Below are 24,615 nucleotides of genomic sequence, written 5' to 3' on the forward strand. Positions count from 1 at the left end.
CTGGCCCTTGTTGTACTGAAGCACAAGGTTGGTTCACATTTATCTTCCAGGAATCTCCCCATTTCAGCAGCGTGACAGAGTGTGCCCTTGTGCAGCGCTGGGAATCCGGCGTGGGTGGAAAACACAATATGTTGTGCGTTCCATAATGTTCATGCTGTGAACACCATCATGGACCTGCTGATAAAACCGACTGCTGCCACGGAAAGGATTAACAAATGAAACTTGACCATTCTTCAATAACCACCATACCATCAAATATAGGAAGAGGAAGGACTGGTATTAACCTGACGTTACTAACATCGTCCCTTCAGTATCTCTTGCTATTAAGGGCTCACAGAGCTGGGAAAGCGTACATGCAAAGATGCCGATTGAGAAAAGACAGTACATTACTGGAAGTTTCAGGTGGTATGAAGTAGGCAGCACAGAGGGATCTTCTGTTAGAAGCAAAGAACTAGCCACAACATTTACTACAAGTGTTGCACCCTCCTCTTTGATTCTTCTGTTTTCTTTCTGATTTTTATTTGCACACTTTCACTTTGATCATATTGAGGGGTTCGATCTCTCTTACCCCACGGAAATTCTGATACAATTCTTTTGAGAGTAACATTGTTAGCAAGGCACCCTTAGGTATGAGCTCCCATAGCCACACAGCAATTGGATCAACCATACACATCAGAAACACATCTCTGCTGACGCAAGTACTTTGCAGAACAGACAAGGTACGAGGGAGAGGGGTGGAAGCAAACCTCAAAAGCAGATTAATCATCATTTCAAAAAACAAGAGCACAAGTTTTGTATAACGTATACCACTAACAGTTAATGAAGAAAGTGCATTTTTAGTGATGCAAAACAATAGATCAAGTTCTAATATATTAGTGAATGGCAATAGGAATATCAGCACTTTTTAGAATAGGCCGTCCAAAAAATATTTTGACGGCAGTACAAATAGAAAGGCCTATGGTACGGCATATACATATAGACCAATGGCAATAAACCACATAAAAGTATACATCCACTGGGAATTGAGGAGGGGTGGAAAGACCAGAGGCAACAAGGGGCTTTGATTTAGTGCATTTAGAGCAAATGCATTCTGCCTTCCAGTTTAAAGAGCATGTACACAACCAAAGACACCATTACAGATTAGTCCAATAGAGAATACCAGCAATATAATGGCTAGAGTTGTATATTACAGATCTCAAAGCCAAAGAAATTCTTTGCATAGCAGCACTGTGAGAATTGCATAAGTTCTTGCATGCTAGGAAATTTAGGGTGGTCCAGAAATAACAAAAGTCTAAGGGAAATGGCCTGCCTGCTGGGTTGCTGTAGGTCTTTGCTAAAATGCTGTTGAAGACATTTGGATACAAAATGTCTATTTACAGAAACATTTTTTAAAATAGACAACCGAGAAATAAATTGGTGCTCTGAATGCTCTGGAAAATTATATTACACTGATTGCCAAGTCTTTGCTATATATAACAGCTAACTCCCTTACAGTATGTGCAATAGTGAAAGATAATTGTGTTGTTGCTGGAGAAAAGCAAAGTTCACCCTTTCAGTAACATTTTAAAGATATATAAGAAGTCTGTCACTAACACTGGAAAGATAAAACGTTTAGTGGAAATGTACTCTGAGTTTGAGGAATGATATCCAGAGGTTTTAAAGGCAATTTTTTTTCCTCTACTCCTTCTTCCTCTAGCAGAGGCTCTGAGTCAGGCCAGTTTTCTAGCCTTCAGGTGGCCTGCTATGTTGCATATGTAAATAAGGTCTAACTGACTCTTCTCTATGTGTTTCTGCTCTGCCATGCTCCTGAAAGGGTCTCAGGGACAGATGATGGCTCCATCTCCCAGTGTGAGGGAGAACGATGCCTTCTGTCAACTGAGTACCAGCCGGCTGATTCCTAGTGACATCCCCATTTCAATGGGCAGCTGACTCTGTGTGTGCAGGGAGCTTGAAAACTACCCGCTGCATTTATTTCAGTATTAAACGTGCAATAAAGAGAGTCTTAGACTTGTTCAGAGCACAAGAGGAACCTATAGCTGCATTAAGACTTTAGACAGCATATGGAGGAATAATATTAAAAACCTATTTTAAAAACAGGGTTACAAAACTCACCGCTTCCATAGGTGACACTAGGATTAATAGAAAGGTCAAGTTATACTTAGATCATTTGCGCGCGCGCGTGTGTGTGTAGAGAGTCTCTTGCTTCAGAGCTTCCAAGGTAACTATATTTCCTTGTCAGAGATAACATGGGGAACCTGAAAGTCCAATAGAGCTGTTCCCCCTATAGCAAATAAGTGCAATAAAGCCATTAGTATGGTTCAGTAATCACAGTTCTAGGAACTAAAATATTCACCACAGTGCACTAGCCTTGTTATGGATGTAGTTGAAGAGAATATTTAAACAGTGTCAGTGGCAATTTTCTAAAATTGGTATGTCCAGGTAGCCACCTGCAGACCAAAATCACCAGTTTTGATACTTTTGGGCATCAGAACCCATGTCTGTAATTAGACGGACACAGAAAATCTTGACAAAATGGGCTTGTCCTTGACCTATTAGTTTATTTCAAAAACCTTCTGTTCATTAAACTTACATATATCAGGGAATGTTGTAGGTATTTGATTCTTTCTCTCTTATTCAACAATGTGACATATGTCAAAGGCGATCAAAGAAACTGAAGGGAACTAAAGAAACACCTTCACTGACTAATCAAGGGAAACACTTTCGTAGTTACATACTTCAAACAAAAGTGCACCACCATTTTTCAGAATGAAACTGCTTAACTTTACCATGAAGGTAACCTAAAGATGTTTTATTGCGGTCAACGCTGACTGAAATTAAGAACCATCTTTTTACAATTCTCTCATATTACCCTTTCCTCAGCCTTAGGTATTTAAAGCTGCCCAGCTACTTAGGCATTTAAAAGGTCAATTTGCAAGGCATTTTGGTTTGCTAATTTCCACAGTTAACTAGAATCTTAAGCCATGTTCCAAATTCACTATGAATCATCTCTAATTTTTCTAGTTCTAAGGAAGTTAATGGAGTGCAATCTCTAAATTAGGGCAAACAGGCAAATTCATAGTACTCTTGACTCAAGCACACAGATTTTTGTCTCTGTCCAAACTGTACAAATTTTCTTCAAGATTTTCTGTCCTTGTATCTTTTCCAGTAATAACTTTGCAATAATGCCTGAGTAAATTTTGATGAACTGTTGATCTGTTTGAAGCCTTCATAAATTGTTGTGGGATTTCCCACTACTCACACCTAGAAAGAACCAGAAGTCTAGACTGGGCAAATTACTCCGAGCATGTTTTTGCCATGCAGGCAGCCCCACTGGTGTGATAAGGTGGGATTCATGGCTCTAATGCCTGCTTGCTCCAATACTGGCGTGCCTGAAAAGTTACTGATATTACCATACAGGCTGTATTGCTCAGAACACATGGCCTCCTGTTTTCTCTCTCTGCAAAACCAAAGTTGTGCAGAGGAAAGAAGGCAACCCTAAAAGGAAGGAAAAAGGTATGGATTCTCAACATGACAGGAATAGGACAATAGGTCACTATCAAATTAAGCACAACTAATTTTCCCTATATTGCCACACATACAATTCACTAGGACAAAAGCCTACACTCTCTCTGAAATCCTTTTTACATTCACATAAGAAGATGTGCACATTAATGGATCCTGGGATGATTTTGGAAATTCCTTTGAACACACTATGTTTCTCCAGGAGAAGAAGAGAAGTTGCAAGACAAGATCAGGCTGATGTTGAAGAAGTGCCTCCTTTACTCCTTTTACCCTAGACATGCTGTTTGAAGGTAACATTTATCATCATCACCGCACTATGCATCCAGTAACAGCCTAGAGAAGGGTGCAAAAATTCCAGGGTGAAGGACACCGTCTTTCTGAAAGTTCAGCAAGAGTCTGGGTAGTATCCATATTTCTTTCATGCTCTGGGAAGGATTAAGCCAGGCTCTGCGCACATCATTCAGATGGCCCATAATACTGAGTCAAGTGATGGCAAAAAACGTACTTCCAACGCCATGCATCTAGGATTTCGGGCACCATTGTGATCATATCTCAACGCAATATTTCCATACTAGATGCAACTGGTTGCCAGAATGCAAGTAAACTTCGTAACTGACTGCCACGAGTCAGTCCGGGAGCAGTGAGTTAGCAAGTGGCCCAGGCACCCTAGTCTAGAAGAGTAAAAAAGGAGTGTGGCTGCAGCACTGGGAAGAACAACAACGGCCCTTGTTCTCCTTCCTTGAGTGAAAGTAAACAAGCCCATTGTTATCTGACTTTGCCAAACCTCAAAGTATAATCCTAGAAGGAAAAATAAGTTTTACAGAATTGAGCGTATACAACCCTTTTCTTCCCTTCATAAATTGTATGTTACACTAGTTGAAACTACTGAAGTGTTTACAGTATGCTATATATATAATGGCACATTTAAGCTTTTTAAAGGGATTGCAATATTTCAGGAATGTCTCTGGTGCTGAAAAAGGCTAACGTATTACAAATCATATAATATTTTAATTCAGAAAAAATATGTTTGGGTATTTTGACCTAGCATCATAAGGGTTAGGAAACCAAATGAGGATGCCGTGAAGCATGACTGACTAATCAGTCGAGCTAGTCTGCTTCAGATACATATTGTGCAAGGCATTATCGCTGCAATCAGTCACAAAAATGCATATTTAGTTTTTGTACATTAAATACTACACCTGTGAACCTATGTAAAAGATATACAAAATATAAATGTCATCAGGACTGTATATTTCAAACTTTTTAAAATAAACACAAAGTATATATATACGTAGGCATATAGGTTGTAATTTCAATGTCAACACTAGCACAGTTTGTCTCTTCTAAATACAGACCTGTATACTTCCTAGTCCAACACATGCACCTACGAACACATGGTCATGCATACAGCTTTACGTTCTGCTGTTTGCAGAAGAGTCAGAATATACAGCACTATACATTGTTTCAACTCAAAATTGATTGGCAAATTAAGGAAGATGCCATTCAAAAGAAATTCCTTGTGAGCTATTACCAAAAAAACAGAGAAAACCAGGGGTATAGTTATTTCATCTCAATAAAAACACTGAAGACTGTGGTGATGATGACCTAAGATTCAAAATGCTTTGTCCGGCATGTGGTGGGGGTCACTCTTGGACACGATACGACAGTGTAGAACCGGTTGCTATGACACATACCGAACACAGTTACAATGAGGCGTAGAGCTTTCACAACACCATCCAACCCAGCTCTGGGTTCAGACTACTGAGGTCTCTGACCGAAAGGAGACAGAGCAGTTGTACGCTGTTCTTTTCACAGCAGGTGGTGCTGACGGTGATCTGGATGCCCATCTGGAAGGTAAGCGTCGATTTGCTGGCCGAGCGGGCCGGGAGAAACCCTTCCCACTTGAACATTTAGCTGGCACAGATACCTAGAACACAAAGGCAATTCCTTGCTTTAACAAGTTATGGCTTTTGTGGAATGCAGCGGGAATGTAGGAAGACATTTGGAGTGACCTCAGAACAGGTGGTCTGACGCTATTAAAAGGAGCACAGTAATGCACAGAATGCAAAAGAACAGCTATTTCTATGTATAGGGATTCTCCAGTCGGTTGCGGTTTAAAATATATGGAGACAAGTGTCTGACACAAGGAAAGGTATAAAATGTTAATGCAAGCCAAAACTGACATTCACTTCTCATTTCTTTTCATTTTTGGAAGTTTTTTTTGTCAATGAACACTGTATACTGTTCTAAATGTAGAACTCAGAATACCATCTTGCATTACTGGAGTATGATCTACATACTTTTCAGGTATTTTTTGATAGATCCTGTTTCAGCAGTCACATCTGGCTAAGAGCTCTGTTTCCATTAGTGCAACGTGAAGCCTTTTACACTTGGTAACTAATCCAAAATGGTTCTCTATTAATGCAGTGTCATGTCTACATGCAGAGCCTTATATACACAGGAAAATCAACAGATTTTGATCATAGCTACAGTGACGTAAATTGGAAATAATGAAAATAAACCAAATGCCCCATGCCAAATGCCCCATGCCATGTGTAGTTTTTTACAGCTTTCTGATGTGAATGTTGCTGGACATAAAATGGTACACCCTAATCAGCCAATATTCTACACTTAGTTTGCACAGACAGAAATGACAACATAAAGTGTGAGCATCAATGTAAACTCAGTCATTATCTAGTCATTATTTCTTCCCTACATATTCATTGATGAAAATTTGTTTTCCTATCAAAAGTTCATTGGATGAAAAAGAAATTGGAAGCTTCATGGTTTTTTCTTTCTGTGCTGTAGCAAAGATGCGTCTGCTAAGCAAGATGCTGCATCACTGCAAGGCTGTCAGAAAGTCATGCAGAAGAAAGTCTGCACGGTCAGATTCTCAGCTGTTTCAATCCACATACCTCCACTGAAGTCTGTGAATTTGCGAGTTTAAGGCATACCAGCTGATAGTCTGAACCCATCTAAGTTTCTCAGCTCCAAACCCATTTGCCTTCTCTTTTCTGAGACGTTAAGGGCATATCTCTTTGTGTTTGTTGGCTAAGGATCTCTTCAGGAAAAATGGTTTTTCTTTCTTTGTGGCCTCTTACAGAACCTGCAACTTATAGTATATTTTCAAAACCATATGTTTCTCTTTTCATTAAGAAAGAATGTTGGCAAAGGCAATATTTCTAAACTTCTGCAAATAAAATTCAACCAAATATAAATTAATTAGTCATGCCATACTCTTCTGTTTCTGTGAGCCTATGCTTGAATATATAGGAGAAGCCTAGAACTGAGACATGAGTCTCAGTCACTTTATTACTGGACACTTTACGGAGGTACAATACCCCTTTTCATAGGCAGTTCCAAGGACATCCTGAACCAAGCTGCACCCTGGATGCTGAAGAATGCTATCTAAGCCTTCTAGGATTTTGACATGGCCGAGTCTGCTTAAGCCTTTTGGGAAGGCTTATGAAATAACTCATCAAGTAAAGGAAGGAGAGAGGGAGTTAAAACCTAATTGCAGTTTTCACTAGTTCAATCCCTGAATAACTGCACTGCAGCTGAAATCTAGCTTTACACAACAGCAGCAGAGACCAGAATCTGGCACACATCTTCACTGGTTATTCTTACTTACAAGCTTCTGCCCTCCCACAACTCTATTATCTGCAGAGGAAATACTCCTGATTCATCCAGATCCTGGCCTAAAGCATCTATTTTTATGTAATTATTCACAATATCACATTAGGCTGCCTCATTTTAGAATCTGAAGCTTGGTCTTACACTGAATTATTTTGTCCTTGCCATTGTCATGAACCTTACCTCTGGTAACTTTTGTTTCTCTTTTCCTTGCTTGAGTTGCTGCCCAATATGCCTGGCTGAATTCCTCGGAAATTGTTGCTTTCCTTGCTCAATCTGGAGCATTTCTAAATACTGACTCAATGTCTCACAACCCACATCAGTGAATTCAGAATTTGCCCGTGTACACTTCTCTTTGCAGCATTTTTCATTACATGGAGAAGTCACTGTTGATTTTTCATAGTTTTTCAAAATCTTTTCAACAACACCATAGTTAGACCTTGAGTCAGCTGAACGCGGGCGACCGGATAAATTACTTGGTCTCCAGTCATGCTCATGAAGCATGTGTCTATAACCACTAGTATTTGGAAGTCCATTTATTTGCTTTTGTTGCCCTGCTGTTCTGACAGCTTTGCTGGTGTTGCTACTTTCTTGCTCCTTTGCTGCAGAGAATTTGGGATTTGAAACACAAGATGTATTTACAGTTTCTGTCCTGCTAATAGCAGACTCACACAGTGGGCCACAGGGTGTGTGATCTTCTGATGCTGTTCGAGGCACCTGGTTTTCTTGCAAAGCGTTGTTACGTTTGTCTGTGTGAAATACAGTGCGGTTAAACTCATCGATCTTTGCCGCTAAAGTTTCATTTCTTTGGGTCTTTCCCAAAATATACCTAGAGTCTCCCAAAAGATCATTGTGCAGGGTAGCAGGGGCATAAAAGTTGTTACTGTAATAAGGACTGCTGTGACACTTGGGATTTTGTTTCTCCTGTATCTTGTTGCTTTGGGCCATATTTCCATCTGAACAACTCTTTTGAGCTGACAGTGGAGAAGGTTCACTTTTACTGTCTTTTCCAAGTTTGCCCACATCATAGGCCCACGTGTTGTGGCAGAAACCTGTTGGTACATTGCACTCATTTTTGGTTACAGGTATTGAGGCAGTTACCATCACAGGACCTTTCATAGCCTGCCCTTCATTTGCACAGGCTGCTGCTGTTTCGTTCTGGTTTATAGGTGAAGGATTCATCAGTTTCCTTCCGCTCCTACAGTCCTGAGCCTTGCAATTGCTTTTGATGCCTGAATCTCTTATTGGTGCTTCAGAGAGCTGTACAACTGCAGAAAGTGAGTTTGTCAGGTGCCGAGAAGTGCTCCGTGGAGGAACTGGTGGAGCTTCTTTCTTTTGCCAAGGTCTGAAGTCTGTTCCTCTGTCACCAGTAAGACTACCATAAGACATGTCCTTCAAAGTCTTGGTGGAGGTCATCAGATTCTTCCTATTATTATGTTCCTCTGTTTCAAAAGCAACTGAAGTCTGTGATTCATTGCTGGACACATGGTTCATCTCAGGCAGAATAACTGTGGTTTGGGTTTCCTCAAATTCCCCCATGAAAGGAAGTGACTTCATTCTGGAAATAAAAGAAGAGGTGTTTTAGGGATGAGCAATAAGGGTATTCCCTCAGGGGACCTCAGCATGGATTCATTCTCCCCAGGAGCAGGTGTTTTAACACTGGCTGCTTAAAAAGATTTGGGAGCAGTTTTGCTGCAGCTGATACAGCCAGCGTATTTGAAACACACATGAAGAATTTGAAGAAAGCTCAACAAAGGGAATCTTGTATTCCTTTCACTTGCCACTAAAATTCTTTTTCTGAGTTTTTGTAGATGATTGCTTGTTTTCTTATCTATCCTACAGTAGGGACAGTAGGGATCTTGTGAGTTCTAATGACTCCAGTGAGAGTCTACCTGACTATGAACTGGATGAAGAAAGCTTTAGGACGTAGTGCATCCCTCGTGTAGGTTTCCTAGCATTACATATGACAGTACAGATGTGTCTTTTGAGATCTGTTCAAAAATCACCTTTCTCAGCCAGGATTTAGAAACTATGCATCAGCTATGAATCTATATTTGCTTTAAAGATACAAACACTAACCCAGCTACAAAAATAAATTAGTGACAGACAGCCAACTGATTGCATGGGGGAGTGTAAGAAGTCCCTCTGCTCTTTGGGAGCACCTGAGAAGACCTTGCCATGATGCAGATTTCCATGGGGTCTCAGCATAGCTGAGACATACCCTGAGACATACCCTTTCTCAGTCTCTTTCATGGTGTGCACCCTGTCACACCACGGGTTCAGTCTTACCTTCTGAGAATTTCTGCACAATTCGAGAGGAAGACTGGTATTTAGTTTGCTAAAGGAGACCATGAACATTGAATTTTTAACAGATGGCAGAATATTCATTTGCCGTACTGTTCAGGGTCTGGCTTACCACCTTTCCATTAGCACAAATGTATGGTTGTTCTTCTTTCTTTTGCCTTCTTTGCACTCTTGGATTGTCAGTCCCTCACACATCCCCCACACTTAAGGCTGTATCTGGGCTTAATGTAAGAAACCTTCCAGCCTAACAAAGCCATAGAGTGTTGTATAGAACTGCATGGAAATGGGACCAAGGCAGACAGAAATATCTGTCTGCTTTCCCAGTCCTCTATATAGCCATTAGAAACAAGTACAATTTCATCTCATAGAAATACTACTTTCATAGATAAACTCCATTTTGCTAGTCAAATGTGCCCTTGTATTATATTTCAGAATATTTCATTCAAATATTTTATGCTCAGCATTGAAACACTAGGAGAATAGATATTGCCCAACTCCCAGTAAATTCAACAGTAAACCCTTCTTCAAAGTGAACAGGAGCACAGTCTCATTATTCATTCTCTTCCTCCAATATAAAAAGTCCAAATATGTTTTTACCTTCTGTGGTTGGACTTCTTTCGAATTTCTTCTTGATAGCTGCATAATTCTTCACTGACTCTGGCAAGTTCTTTAAGAGCCTTTATAAATATAAAAACAGTCCTTTAACATAGGCCTTTTAAATGGTATCTCCAGAATTTCTTTGAAACTTGTGGTGATTTGCATTTAAGACTCACAGTAAAGTAGCACAAGGAAAGATACAAAAATGCCCGCAGGCTATGAACGGAGGTAAAGATCATGCTGTTAACACATTTAAACACAGAGAAGATACTCATCAATAGCAAACCCAGGAGGAAGTAGATACAGTGCCTTGCTGGAAAGCTGAAATCAGGGAGATCAGTTCTTTGGGTTAACCTGGCAGGCAAAACCCTCAGTATTTCCCTCACCCTCGTAACTGAAACATGCTCATGCTTTACTTACTACATTGAGATCACCAATATAATTCTTGGCATTTTTCTTGGAAGTTTTGATGCTGAGGCTGTCTTCAGGTTCCTCACAGTTCTCAAAGGCCAGATTGTCCATTAACAGAGTATTGTTTCTGCTCTTGGCTCTGGTTTCTTTACATTCGTGTCCTGTCTTACAGAGCAAACTCCCTTTTTCCATCCTGTCATTTGCCACATTGTGTTGATAGTTCAGCTCCACTGTGTCACTCTCTTCCGAAGTAGGGGAATGAATGGACAACTGCATCATCTTGCTCTGAATGGCCTTATCATGGACGTTCATATTGTTCTCTCTTCTAAGTTTTACCTCCTGATAAAGCTGAAAAAAACAATAGAACCTTCTATTAAATGAACTTTATGGTAAAAGAACATATTCATCTTCTGTTTTGAACGATGCTTCACTCAGTTGCACCAGATAGAAAGATTTCATCATGTGTTAGTAGAAAAGTGTTCAGTCACACAGCGTGATAGTTCACAGACCAGTATTGTCACAGGATGCGGAAAGGACTGTTACCATTCACAAACTCTTTGCCATGGTTTTAATGTATGGCTTCCACCCATAGTGTGGGATTGGAAGAGATCTCACAAGGTCAATGGCCCTGCCTTGAGCCAGAAGCTGTATGGTTGTCTTCCAAGTAATATCAGTGCACTATGTGGTGGACACAGCCCTGATCTGATGGACGGGGAATGTGAGGGAATGTGAGGGAGGGAGAGGGCTCTGGCTGTGTTACAGCCTGTTAATGTATATTAGTTTAAGGAGGGGAAGTGAAGTCTCATCACATACAGTGCCATCTGCACTAGAGCAGGCTCTTCTGGTTCTCATGCAAGTGGAATTCTTCCCTATGACTGTAGTGATAAATCAGTACTGCAGAATGGTATTGTTTGGCAATGTGCTGTCACCCTCTTATCTTCTTTCATGCTATCTGCTGAGATCCAGTGGCTTTGTTAGTAAATGAAAAGGTGTTAATTCCTGTTATGCAGCACATTCCAACTAAGGAACTGTGATAAATTATAAATTAGAAAAAATAGCAACATCATAAAAACCTCTTCTTACAGTATCATTTCCAGTGCTAAGGATCCCACAGCTCTTTATAAACATTCATTCTCAACTTGCTGTTATGAAGAAAGTGCAGAGCAGGCACCTTTGAACAGCCGTCTGCCTGCTCTCTCACAGTGCACAAGGCCAACACAACGGCTTTTGGAAGGACAGCAAACAAGAACAACAACATGAAGAACATGTGGCCATTTCATGGGTAGTGCTGTGGGTTAGAAGTATCTCACATTCAGAGACTTGACACTTGGCCTCATCCTGGGCTTTCAGATTTCACTCCCAAAGCCCAGCTGCTCGTGGAACCTGAGGACTGAACTTGTCCTTTCCAAGAAATGAGGGCCTCATACGGACTCAGCATAGCAGTAAGGAGAAAGGATACCACTTCATGACTCAACAATATAATCTTCTAAACCACATAGGTCTTCCTGTAGGATTCCAAGAATTAAGTTAGGTTTTGGTGGGCTAGAGAAAACTACCAAATAAAAATACAAGTTGATAAGGTAGCACTACTTCTATTAAGGAAAACCCTCTACAGATGATGGCTTTTAAAAGGTATTATTTCCCTTTTTCTCCAGCCATGTTAGCAAAGAAATGTCAGACAACTGAAATCAAGGGCAGCTATAGACACAGCTTAAGAAGGGTCCTTAGGATACCGATAACCTTGGCGTATCATCTGAAGTTTTGTCTGGTCCTGCAGTACCCAGTGATTTGCTTCATTCTCTTCCCCTCAGCTCCCTTCCAGTCTTTATCTGGTTTTCTGTCTCTGTCACACTTTCCTAATCCATATGCTAATAAAAAACCATGGAAAAAACATGGTCTTCACTGCCCTTGTCAGGACTACTAATAGCCAGAATACCTTTTCACAACACATTACTGTCATTCCAAAACAGCTCATATACCTAACAAACTGAAATTCAACTCCACACACAGATCCCATTACTAACTTTTGAAGCACTCTCACCTTGGTGGTGAAATTGGGTAAGGCAGCACAGAAATGTCCTAACACAAAAGACAAAATGTGGCTTTCATACTGACTATCATACCAAAGTCTGCTGGAACTGCAGGTAAAATATAAAAGAGCTGCCATTATGGAGTTATGCTGCAGGCTGGTTTAACGGGCAGTGTATGGCTGCAATTCATTTGGCTCTGATCGTTTTCCTTCTCATACTTTCATGTGAGCAATCTCCGCCATACATTCCTGTGTTGCTCAGCCACAGGACGGTGTTGGCAGAGAGCAAGCAAAACTACTCCATGTGTATATTAGAATGAAAAATGTGGAAAGCTCAGTGGTGAAAAACTTGCTTCTATATGTTGCCAAGGCAGATTCAATTTATGCATTTACAGAATGCCGGAGGGTTCTGCTACAGTGACAATCTGGGGATAAAAGAATAATAATTAATTACCTAAGCTATTTCTGGAAGGAGATGCATTAGAAATGACAGAGAGTGTTTGTTACTATGTGTAAACGCAAGAAGTGTCAGGACTTTCATGCTGTTTACTGTAGCCGTTTTCTCTGCTAAAAGCGGTCCACAAATGGAGCAGGTTCTAGTCAGAATGACTCTGCATCATGCAGCATTTAATGTATGACATTCTTTTTAATATTACCATTCACCCCAGCACATCTGTGCCATGTAATTCCTTTCTGCCAGAGAATTATGATACCTAGATTTTTTGTTACTAAATATGCATTTTCCTAAACCCCATATATTCAGTTGTTCAGCATGCCTGTACTTGAAAAAAGCATGTATAAAATGAGCAGTGTGGCTCATGCCCAGCAGAACTGCCAGCAGTATATACAGCCAACAATATCATAGCAAACTTCACACAAAGTGACATTTAACCTCCTGCTTCGTATTCATGAGTATGAAATAAGCAATTGCAAATTCTGCTTAACCCCAGGCTTTACGTCCTACCATGAGATGCTAGAAACTTCCAGTGAGATAGGAAATAGGATATAATGCAGAAAACAAAAAAATTGAAGCGACGTCTAGTCACTGATAAGACTCAAGTGAAAATGTTAGTGTTCGGAATTTTGTTTAAAAATACCTCTTCTATTTTCTTCTGCATGACCTTCCATTGACATTCCCATTCTTTCCTTTCGTTGTCAAATCTCTCCAGCAACTCCATCTTCTCTTTATTCCAGTTCCTCTCAGTATTCTCCAGTTGTTTACGCAAGTCCATGGTTACAGTCTGTGTAATAGCAAGAAGATAGCTCTGCTTTTTTTCTTTCTTCCCTGAATGTTTCCTGGAAGTTTATCAGAGTAAGTCTCACTTGTGTTTAATTCTAGCTTTCAGGAAAAAAAAAAACAAAAACAAACACAAAACAGCCCAGGAAAACCCCCAAATAATTAACTGAAAAGTGCTTGCAGGAGAGAGCATCACAAAATTGCATGATCTGTATCTGGAGTGGGACTGGAATATGGACGAACTAGCATTATAGGACAAACACAAGGGCAGAGAGGTCCAGTCTGGAAAGGGGAGGAGGGACACGTATCCAGCATGGCAGAATTCAGGAACATCTGCCTCAGTGGGCTCTGTACTGTGGCCACTTTGCATCTTTGCCATTACTCTTCACTATAAACCCGTTTTCAACAAAATTCGAGTCTGTGTGATATTGAATGGCACTTCAGGACCCTGGGATCCTGCAATGTCTGCCCTTGGGGGTGAAAGCTATTTTTACGTTTGTTCAAAAGACAACTGCAAGTGTGAAGGTATCATGTTTGCTTACACAGTCCTTTCACACATGCATGTAGCACAACAAAGACTGTGACATTCTTTTGGCAATTGAAGACTGTAAACTTGATACATGCAGAAAATTTTCATGGCTATATGAATGCTTTAGAATACATAAAGGAAAACAGGAGAGGAAAGCTAATAACAGGCAACAAACACATACAGTAGAAAGCATCATTCTACTATATAAAGGACTATAGGTCACTATAAAGTGTTCATGTATTTTGAATTTACAAATCTAAACTTATAAATATTAGTCCCAGGACCAGCATAGGGAAAACTAGAAATGATTTTCCAATAGCACTAACTTAAATTTAGTACAAAACCTTGCTCAGAATATTTAAGTAATTTGTGCTTTGGTTTCTCCTTCCCCTTCAGAAACCTTTAGTATCTTAGTATCTGTGGATGAAAAATTATTAAATGAACCACTAAATATGTGTATTTTAAGGGAAATATTTTGGATCTGCTCATCTGACTTTGGAGCAAAACAGTTACAGATTTTACGGGCCTGGTGTTCCTCTTGCTTTCTTAGGCTTTACAATAGAAACTGCACTACCGTCAGCACATTTACTATGCCAGCAAGGCCGAAATAACACTCACTCATTCAGTTACGATGGCTCCTGTAGTATAATGGCTGGTACACACACATTGATACTGGAGTTTGTTAACTTTGGCTCACAAAGCCAGCTGTTGTGTTACTTAGGTGGACATGGAATCTAGTTCTAGTCACAAAATGTCTCTGCATTGCTTTGGTCTCCTGCCAGAAACCAAGCGTATGGGCAGGCAAATGAATTGTCCGAGAGTAAACTAGGGGTAAGCCCAGTTTACCTTCCTGGAATTTGCTCATTTCCCTGACTGATGGTCAGTGATTGTCAACTCACATGAACTGCCCATTTTATCACCCATGTTTTCTTTGATATAGTGACAATTCATTCTTGAGCGTCATGCAACGTCCTTCCCCATCCTGTATTTTATTGGACAAATCTTGTTGATTCAGCTGTGGCTACCGTGTAATCACAGCTTAACAGTGTCTGCGTTATTTCAGCTGACTGGGAAGCTGATGCCAAACTTGGAGTCAGCTTCTTTCATGAACAAGTAAGCAGAAGAGCTCAGCTGAAGGCCAACGGGTTACTCAGGTTTTTGTGTCATAGAAGTCCTGCTACAGGATCTCTCAACTGACAGCCATCACGGGCCCAGTTCTAATGCAGGGGTTGCAAAACCATTTACCCCAAGCAAATTTGGACTGAGGACTTAGAGAACAAGCTGACTATTCTTCAAACATCTCTGTCAGCCCATTTCACAACAGTGTACCCGTGTCACCATATAACATGGTATTGGAGCTTACTCTTTCAAGATCTGACTCACACCTGCCTTGAAGCTCTGAAATGGCAATCTATTCCTCAACTACCTACAAACAGATTTCAGACCCTTCTTCTTCCACATGCCTAAAAACATACAGGACAGCTTTACAAAAAACCATGAAATTCCCTCAAACTATGAGCTGCTGAAAGACAGTGCAGCATTCTCATCATAAAAGAAGTCAAGCACTGGTTTGCTCATGCCTTCTTAGGGAAGGCAGCCAGGCTATAGATACTGTACCTTTCCAGGCCAACGTTTCAGCTTTGTGCCAGACTTGGGTAAATGTTGACCAAAAACAACTTGCAAAATAATTCCACTGCACTTAAGATCTGTTGCAATCTAGACATCTATTGCTAATGAACTTTAAAACCATTTCAATACTTTCTCACTTTGCTAATTCAAAGGTTGCAATTTTTAGTAGAGCAGTTTTCTTTTTTGTTTGTATGTTTTGGCTACATTTATGTCTTTATAACCTTTCAAGACATCTCTCAGAAATAAACAAAAGTCAACTCTCTGCTGCACTAGAATCCTTCAAATACGTGTCAGAAAGAAATAGAAAAACATGTAAATGCTGTAAAGTCATGAACAAGACAGGCAGGCATAATCTGTCTACAGCTTGCACAAATGGTGATTTTGCTAGTGCACGATTAGTAATAATGGCTATGCTTCAATCAGCAGCATATTACTAGAAACTCAATGCTATACAGCATTTTTTTTTACACATCTAAGAATAGATGTTTCATATGTATTCCTTTCAAGCATGCACAGAGCATTGAAAAGGTCCTTGGTGGTTTCTTAGTGCTGTCATGTTTGCATTCATCTTAACAGTTTCCAAGTTGTGTCATATGGGAGTCCAATTATAAAAAGAGATTGGAGACCATCAAAATGAAACCAAGGCTCAGAAGAGGTTAGTTACAGAAGTTACAGATAGGCACTTGTAGCTCTAAGATCCACAAAAAGCTTGTATCGCTTCTTATGCTTCTCTGAATTCCTCTTGACATAAATTCTGAGAAGAAAACTCATGTCTATTGATGTTAGCAGCTGGATGACTATACAGTTTTGCTGCTATTGTGCAGTGGATAAATTCCTCAGAGAGTTTTAATTCTTATTTCTATGGCTCTTTCCCCCTTTTCTTTTCTTGGTGTTTGGATTGTGGGTTTGTTGGGTTTGGTTTTTTTGGGGTTTTTTTGTTGTTGTTTGGTTTTGGGTGTGCATGTGCTTGTTTTTTTTTCCCTACTAGCAATACGATCCAATTTGTAGTCCTGGTAGTATACCCTCTGTCTGTATAGTGCACTGAGATGTCCTCATGGGTATTTCACATGGCTTAAGCAACCCAAAGGGATGTAAAATGCCACATTATAATTTGCTGTGTGGATCAGAACAGTATCTGTGCTCTTGCAGTATTGGCACTTTCTGCATGTCCTAGACAAGGTCAAAAGCTCATTACAGCAATCAAATTCAAGCAAATAATCAATTTTGTCTACATCAGCTGCATTTTCCCTTAGCTTTTCCTTTAGCCCTCCCTCCTCTCAAGCAAAAAATGTTTATAAGCAACTATTTGATGTTAATGTTATTATTACCCCATGTCTTACTCATGCACTTTCTATCCACATATTAAAAAAGCAAAATAGTTTGCAACCAACCTCTATCAACTTCTAAAAATAATCTGCAGTGACATCAGCTATGTTATTTGTCAACAGAGATTAATAAGATTGGATGTGCACAACCATTCAGATACACAAATCTTCCCTTGATTTTACAGGGAAAAAAAGGCAATTAAATTATATTTCCAACAAAAAGTGTTGTATTTTGGATGACTAAGGAAAATGTAAATTTATGTATATGTTCAGTTGTAAAAGTGCACCATGTGTCACAATACTGTGCACTTTATGCATAAAAGGAAACTACACTTGCATGAGAGACTAAAAGAGAGAAAGGAAAGAAAAAAGAGAGAAATGAAAGGAGAGAAAGAGTGTAAGATTGAAAGGGAGAAAGAGAGACAGAGAGAGAGACAGAAAGAAAGAGAGAAAAAGAGAAAGAAAGAGAGAGAGAAAGAGAGAGACTCAAGTGCTCACAAAGCTACCTGTCATCCCTGTTCTATTGATCTCTGTGCCTGCTCTGAAGAAACTGGCTGAACTAATGAAGAGCCTTTCTCTAAGAATAAAGACCATATATAACATGCATGAACACCACATTACATATAAATAACATTAAAGAGATGTTAAAACAACTGTTTGCTACATTAGTAATTTGCTATCTTTTTTAATCTTAGCTCTTCAAAACCACTGCTTTAAAATAAACCGTAACCATACCTTTCATGGAATCCTTTAGAAGTTTTTCAGTCCATTTCTAAACAGCAGTGAAAGCAATGAAATGCATAGCTAGCTGGGATCCAGTTCTGTGAATCTTGATCTTTAAAAGAAATAAGAACACAAAGCAAGAGACAACCTTTCAACTGGGGCAGCATTTGCAACTCTCTTTGAATAACTCCACAACTTTTGCAAACTGAAAAACAGTTCCGTTCAGCATCATCCCAGCAGCTGGCTTCCACGTGACGTCAGTGCATGGAGGACGGTTTTAAAGCCATCTCTTCCAACCCCCAGCTCTGTAACTTTATATCTCCTCATATTTTGTGTAAACAACTCCAAGTCCAGGACATTTTTAGGTTTTATAGTACAGTCCAGTCTTTAAAGCTTGCCAAAGCAGCCAGTGTTAACATTAAAGCTATGACAATAGGCAATTTTAGGTTTCTTTTATTAGCGTCCATGTTGTAAAGGAAGATTCTTTGCTGCCTTCCAGACCCAGTTTTCAGGGTTGTATTTTTTAATACGATCATTTTGAGCCTGGCAAATTGATCCTCATAAACTGCTTTGTAAAGGGAGTTTGCTGAAAGCAGCAGTTTTGTTTGCTAACAGCTCTCTTAAAGAGCTAAAAGCACACCACTCCTCCCTGCAATCTTTTTCTGTATTCTAAATACATTATCATTTATGAAGTGCAGGATTATTGGGCACTGTGTAATCCTACTGTCTTGCATTCTGGGAATGGTGATAATAATTTCTTTGGGATATACCCAAATATTCCTGCTACTTTATAAGGTTTCTGGATCAGATCCTCCAGTCTGTTAAGATACTTTGTGTCTCAGCAAAGCAAAGCACTTGAAATTGGATGGAGAATCTCCCTTGCACAGGGAAACTCATCCCTGGCATAAGGCTAGCAAGGAAGGTCCAAAACCACCTCGGCCCAGATATAAAGCACTGGGAGTGCCCATAGCAAGTGTCAGTGCGGGGTGAGGGAAGGGACCGTGTGTGACAAAAATGATCCAGCAAGTGAAAGTCCACAGGAGACCCTGAAGCCAGCATAGTGAAATTTAGCTGCTCCCCCTGCTGAGCTGCAGGCCGGAGGAGCTCAGCTTGCTCCTCGTGTCCCTGCCTACCACAGTAACTCTCCTGTTGCACTACGTGTCAAATTGCTTTCATCTGGCACGGTGAGGGAGACCCCGGGGCAGAAGCTTCACGCACATACCACTGCCCTGCCGGGTACTTGTGCTTGGAGGTGTCTGTGGACAGTGGCTGAGACCACCCATAGACAGAAAATTCACATTTTGGGGAACATTTGTCCCCACGTGTAACTGGAGAAGGGCCACCAAATACTTCACTCACGCAGCATGAAACTGGGCAAATTCTGCTATCAGAAGGGTGTCTTCGAATGCACTAAGCAGGAGTGACATATTTTTGTGGGCAGAGCAGCTGATAAGAGGATCAGTGAGACGAAGGACATGATATGAGGATTCACACATCCTTTGCTTAGTCAGCACTCTCCTCCTTAGAACAATAAGGTTTTATCTGTGATGAAATCCACACTCAGCATAAAGATTTTAGCTCTGAGTGCATTTTATAGTAAATACCAAAGCAGGTTTCAGGGAAAACACATTTTTTCTCCTTATATGGTCTAGCTCTAAGTCTCAGTGAATACATTACTTGGGTGCTTATTCTGCTCCCACATAACATAAATAATGGGACTCAGGCTATTTGTGAAAATTTCAAAGATTATCTAAAAAGTGAACAAAGATGCCCAAGTACATGACTGAACGCTCCTGAAGAAAATCCTCAGCCTCTGAACTCTGAGGATTTGAAATTTCCTTGTTCATAAAGCAACAGTATGACTTTTTTCTGGGAGGTTATGTCCAAACACACCAGCTGACATGGCTGGGAGTGAAGCCCAAGTGCCTGGGAGCAGAATTGAGCTGGAGGCTGGGTGCCACAGCGCTGCCTCCTCCCCAAAGACAGCACAGCTGCACCACTGCAAATGAAGACAGATTCTGAAGACATGGGTTTTTACTCCTATCCATCAACATAGGCTGTTATTCTTGTGTCTTTAATATTGCTAACTCAATGCCCCTTGTCTTGTTACATGAACTCTTTGAAGTAAAACACAGTAAAATTAAAGAAAACAATGGACGAAATCCCAGGCTTGAGTTTTCATTCAGGCAAAATCCTACATTTCTGTCAGTGTGAGGGATTAGAAATGTGTGAGACTGAGGGGCTCATTAGGAGACAAGAGCTGGATCCCACTCATAGGTCAAAGGCCCAGGTTAAACTCATCCTAATATGGGAAAGGCAGAGCAAAGCTGGGACAAAAAAAGCCCACAAAGCAAGCTCGAAAAATCTGGGCTCATTGTTCCTGATACCCTTAAGTGTAGCAGTAGTGATTTTTGCTTTGGAGGAAAAAAGGTTATCCAGCAGAGACTGTGCCTCCCCCAACAGCAGCAGACAAAGCAGCAAATACGGCTTTCTGGCCTCCGGCACAGGTAAAATAAGCAGGAAGGCCTCTGTAGGTTTATTATGTCCAACACACTGCTTCCACAGGCAAAGTGTACTTTGTCCATACCTGGTATCAGCTCTGCTTGTGTTAAAAGTCAGCAACTCAACAAAAAAGGTGCAAGGGCATTTTAAACAAGGCCTCTGCTAAATTTCTCTTCACCACGCAAGACTGAAGACAAAGGAGCATGAGTTTCAGCATGGGCTATAATCCGATTACACGCTCAGGGTAGTGTGTATTCTGGTTAATTGTCTGCACTCCAGATCATTTCAGAGCATCTTCAGTTCTGCTGTACTTAGCTTGGTTATAGCACATCCATTTTGCTATGTCCACATCAATTTGGTAACAAGAAGGAAGAACAGTGCTGCTGCCATTGTAATCAACCCAACCACAAGATCAGATTCCTGAACGATGTTACTTTTTACACCTCAATAATCCTGGCAAATACATCTCAGGAGTGTATATAAATGGGGAAATGGGCAGAAGGGGATACAAATTCTGTCTCCTCTTACTATTGTGCACTTCTGCAGTAGTATATAACTTAGTGCAGAAATAGAGCCAACAAAGTGTTACGTCATGTCACTTCTCCAAGGTTACATTGGAAATCGGTAGCAGATACTTTAGATGTTTACTTTAAATAGAGCCACTGTAATTTTCCCCATAGGCAACTGCATGTGTAATGGCAAAAGTTGGGTTTGAATATCACTTCCCCTGGCATTAAATCAGAGACAGAAATGCAAGCCAATGGGAATTATGTCTCTGATACTGATGCCTTTAGAAGTCTCCTACTCACCTATCAGATTCTGGGGTGATTAAGGGGAAGGGCATCTAATATCCTAAAGCTCTGCTTGTTTTCATAAACAACTCCCAAAGTTCATGTGCAGTTCATCTCTTTTTATAACACATATTTAGACAGCCATGGTTTTGGCAATTTTCTATTTTCCGACTGCCAGGCATATTTCTGCACTATAGCACCTGCTGTCTTCTAGTTTTGATTCTGAAGCACTGGTGACATGTGTCAGCAGACACTTATTCTATCTCTAACTGGAGCTTCAGGCATGGATACTTTTGGTTGAAAGAAATATCTCTGATCCTGGAGAAGATGATCATTCTAGTATCATGGGAATTTTTTCAGTAACAGTAAAGAAATATCTGTAGAGGTATTTTGTCAGGGCATTCAGAGTGACTCTAAATAGGAAACAAATTTAATTAAATTTAACTGGTTGCATTAAAGGAAAAATGCATCTATTTTCTAAATGACATAAAAATTCATTGGAGCCACTGCTGATTTACACAAGTGTAAAAATATCAGAATCAGGTCTATAGATGCAAGATCTCTTCTTTCTGAAAGAACATGGAATGAATTCCCTGGAAAGACAGGAAACAGAATTTTAATCTTTCAGAGAAATGAAAAAATTAAGGCAATCTCAGGGTTCAAATTCAATTACATTTTTGCCAGAATGTTAATATTTTGCCAGAATATTCCAAAATGGGAACTGTGAGTCTGCTATCAGTATAACTGAGATTTGAACTCATAGGTAACCTGGCATATCCAGCTTGTTGCCACATAAAACCAAAATCTTATATTCTTATTATTATGACTCTTCAGAATTGCAAGCCATGTGGCACACAGAATCTAGAGAATCAGCAATGTTCTGTCTGGCTCTGCCCTGCCTGACTCCTGTGCACTCCTGCTAGAGAATGTGGATGTGTTCAGCCGCATTTACTCCCTCACCTGTGAGGTGCAATTTGCCCACCAGACCAGTAACTGAGTGGGGAGAATCTGCTTCTTTTTTTTGACAAATATAATTATTGCATTTCTTTGTGAGATCAAGTAATTTCAACTTAGCAAGACTCTGAACACTTATATTTTTGGCTAGATGTTATCTTCTGGCTATGGATAGATATCCATACTGACTTTATTAGCTTTCTCAGCAGCTTTTAAAATAGTGAAAAAATGGAGGGCTGTGAACTTCTCTGCAATATCTGGTGCAAAGCAGGTAAGCATCTCCAATCACTCCCTTGAAGCTGAATGCAGAAGGACATGAAAAACACATCATCTCATTTCTCATTGAGATTTCTCTGTACTGAGGTTTGCAGGGGTCCTCACCACTTTCCTTGCTCATCACAGATTCAAAGACTGTGGGGAGCTTCTAAAATGATTTTTTGATGCTTCAGTATGCTTTAATTTCAGATTGTAACCTGTGCATTAGCTCCCTAAATGTCCCAAAAAGTCTTGGCTTTGATTTGCTTTCTTGATGCCTGACAGAATTAGGATGAGGAAAGCTCCAGCTATCTGCAAGAAAAACCACTGTGAGAAATCAATGGGGTTATAATTGCCAGTCCTGTACAGAGGTTATCTCCACCTTTTGTCTCAAGAGGTTTATCCTCACTTTTTCTGATTTCTGAGAAAGAATCAAATCTTTCCCAATTACTTCCAAGATGTATTCAATGTATGAATTCAGTGTACTAAACTTTCCTACTACTTTACAGTAATACTGTTACTGACACACTTGGTGTAAATCAAAACCTCTCTACTCATCTTTATTACATACAAGGCTGAGAAAGGTATAAACAAGTTTGGGTTAATATCTGAAAGCCCAGAACTTCAGATCGGATTAATATGATTTTTCTCTCTTGTATGAGATATTGACCCAGTAACATTTAAGAAAGTCTAAATGGTCTTTTCTTCCCCCAAGGGAGACACTAAACCAGAAAGAAACTCAAAAAGTCAGTTGTGTGCTAAGGTTTGATATGACAAGTATAAGCTCCAAATTATTACTCTTTTAATGTCCAAATTGCAAATCCATGGGGAAAAAAATTCTCTAGCAGTTGCTGAAAAATATCTTACAGAAGTTAATAGAAAAGCAACAAAAGGGCCTTTTCCCAGTGACTGGAGAACTATGTTTACAGTTACAGACATTCATTGTGAAGGGATGATAAGCTTGACCATACCTTGCCACAATAGTTTCTAATATGTGGAACTTAACTTTTAGGTAATTAATTGAGCATAAATTTGAGCATCTTAGAAACTCCTCAAAATTACTTTGGGCTTGACTTTCTCTTTAATCAGGACACCAGGCAAGGCTATCTATTAATCTCATATATATTGGTTATCATTTCCTTTAGTCATATCTTGCTAACTACAAAATAAATAATGATGACAACATCCCCTAGTAGGGGTAAGAATTGAATCAAGGTTAAGTGATTTAACTGATCAAGGTTACCACACCTGCAGAGTATGCTGAGGAAAAGCTAGACAAACAAGGGGAAAAACACAAGCTTTGTTTAATACTGAATATTGTGAGTTTACTATTTTTTTTGTTCTCATAAAATAAATTCTATTGCTCAACCTCTGCTTCCCTCCAAGGGGTTTGTCTCAATACGGTGTCTCTACTGTTTCAGGTAGCAGAGCACAACCCAAGCACAGAGACAAACTGTTCTCACCAGGGAATGGGTTAAGTGAACAAAGTGCTAGCATGATAAATCAAAGGAAATTCTTACTGCCAGCTAGAAAAACAGCTGCTTTATTTATTACCACTATTTATTTCTAGGTTATTTACCATGGCATCTGCACAAAAAAAAAAAATTAATACACTTACTTGTAAATTATCACCTTCAGCGAATTCACATTTGTGGGACCTGCCGGTTTCAACATAGGTCGAATAAAACAGAAAACTGACCTCCATGGGGCATTTCAGATGAGGTTTTCACATAGTGAGAGATCTAGTGTTTGTAGGAACTGCCTATGTTTAGTGTGATAGAAAGATCAAGAGTTGCCTGCACTCTCAGTGCAGCATCTTGTAGGCAGGACAGGAATATTCAGTGCCTATTGATGCACACCTATGTACACAAGCTTCCCTCACCTATGGTTGCTCACTACCAATGGCATGGTTGGACACAGGTCACTGAGCAAGCCAAGAGTTACCATGTTCATTTGAAACTCATTCTGAAACCTGGAGAGAAAATCCAGGGTCCTGGTGGCTACAGACTGGAAAATGTTATCTGATAAACTAGGTTGTTAAGCAAAGATATTTGACATCAGACAAGGTGACTAGCGTCGCTCTCTTCGGTTCAAGTCAGACTGTAGTGTGGCCATTTTTCTAGAGCACAGAGAGAATGCAGCCAGCCCACATCTCTCAGAAGACTCCTCGCCTA

General features: G+C 40.0%; 2 protein-coding genes across 5 annotated transcripts in view; both read right to left on the reverse strand.

Annotated features, from left to right (window-relative positions):
* Window positions 1-463: 463 nt before the first annotated feature.
* On the reverse strand, window positions 464-24,604 carry KIAA0408 (KIAA0408 ortholog). 2 transcript variants are annotated; one of them, XM_054821445.1, is made up of 6 exons: window positions 17,952-24,604; window positions 13,594-13,737; window positions 10,477-10,815; window positions 10,057-10,136; window positions 7,339-8,713; window positions 464-5,449 (listed from the first exon to the last, which is right to left on the reverse strand). In XM_054821445.1, exons 2-6 carry the CDS (start codon window positions 13,726-13,728, stop codon window positions 5,276-5,278), a joined length of 2,103 nt encoding a protein of 700 aa, XP_054677420.1. In that variant the 5' UTR covers window positions 13,729-13,737; window positions 17,952-24,604; the 3' UTR covers window positions 464-5,275. The 2 variants fall into 2 exon arrangements, with proteins under 2 accessions (XP_054677420.1, XP_054677418.1); XM_054821443.1 differs by having other exon boundaries at window positions 13,594-13,792.
* SOGA3 (SOGA family member 3) overlaps window positions 17,951-24,615 on the reverse strand; it is a 40,076-nt gene continuing 33,411 nt past the window's right edge. For 2 of the 3 annotated variants that reach the window (XM_054821442.1, XM_054821440.1), the window contains exon 8: window positions 17,951-18,051. The gene's annotated coding sequence lies outside the window, so the exon portion shown is untranslated. The remainder of the gene's footprint in view (window positions 18,052-24,615) is intronic. The other variant, XM_054821441.1, reaches the window with a different exon arrangement.

Source organism: Grus americana, chromosome 3, assembly GCF_028858705.1.
Source record: "Grus americana isolate bGruAme1 chromosome 3, bGruAme1.mat, whole genome shotgun sequence".
NCBI classification, from domain to species: domain Eukaryota; kingdom Metazoa; phylum Chordata; class Aves; order Gruiformes; family Gruidae; genus Grus; species Grus americana.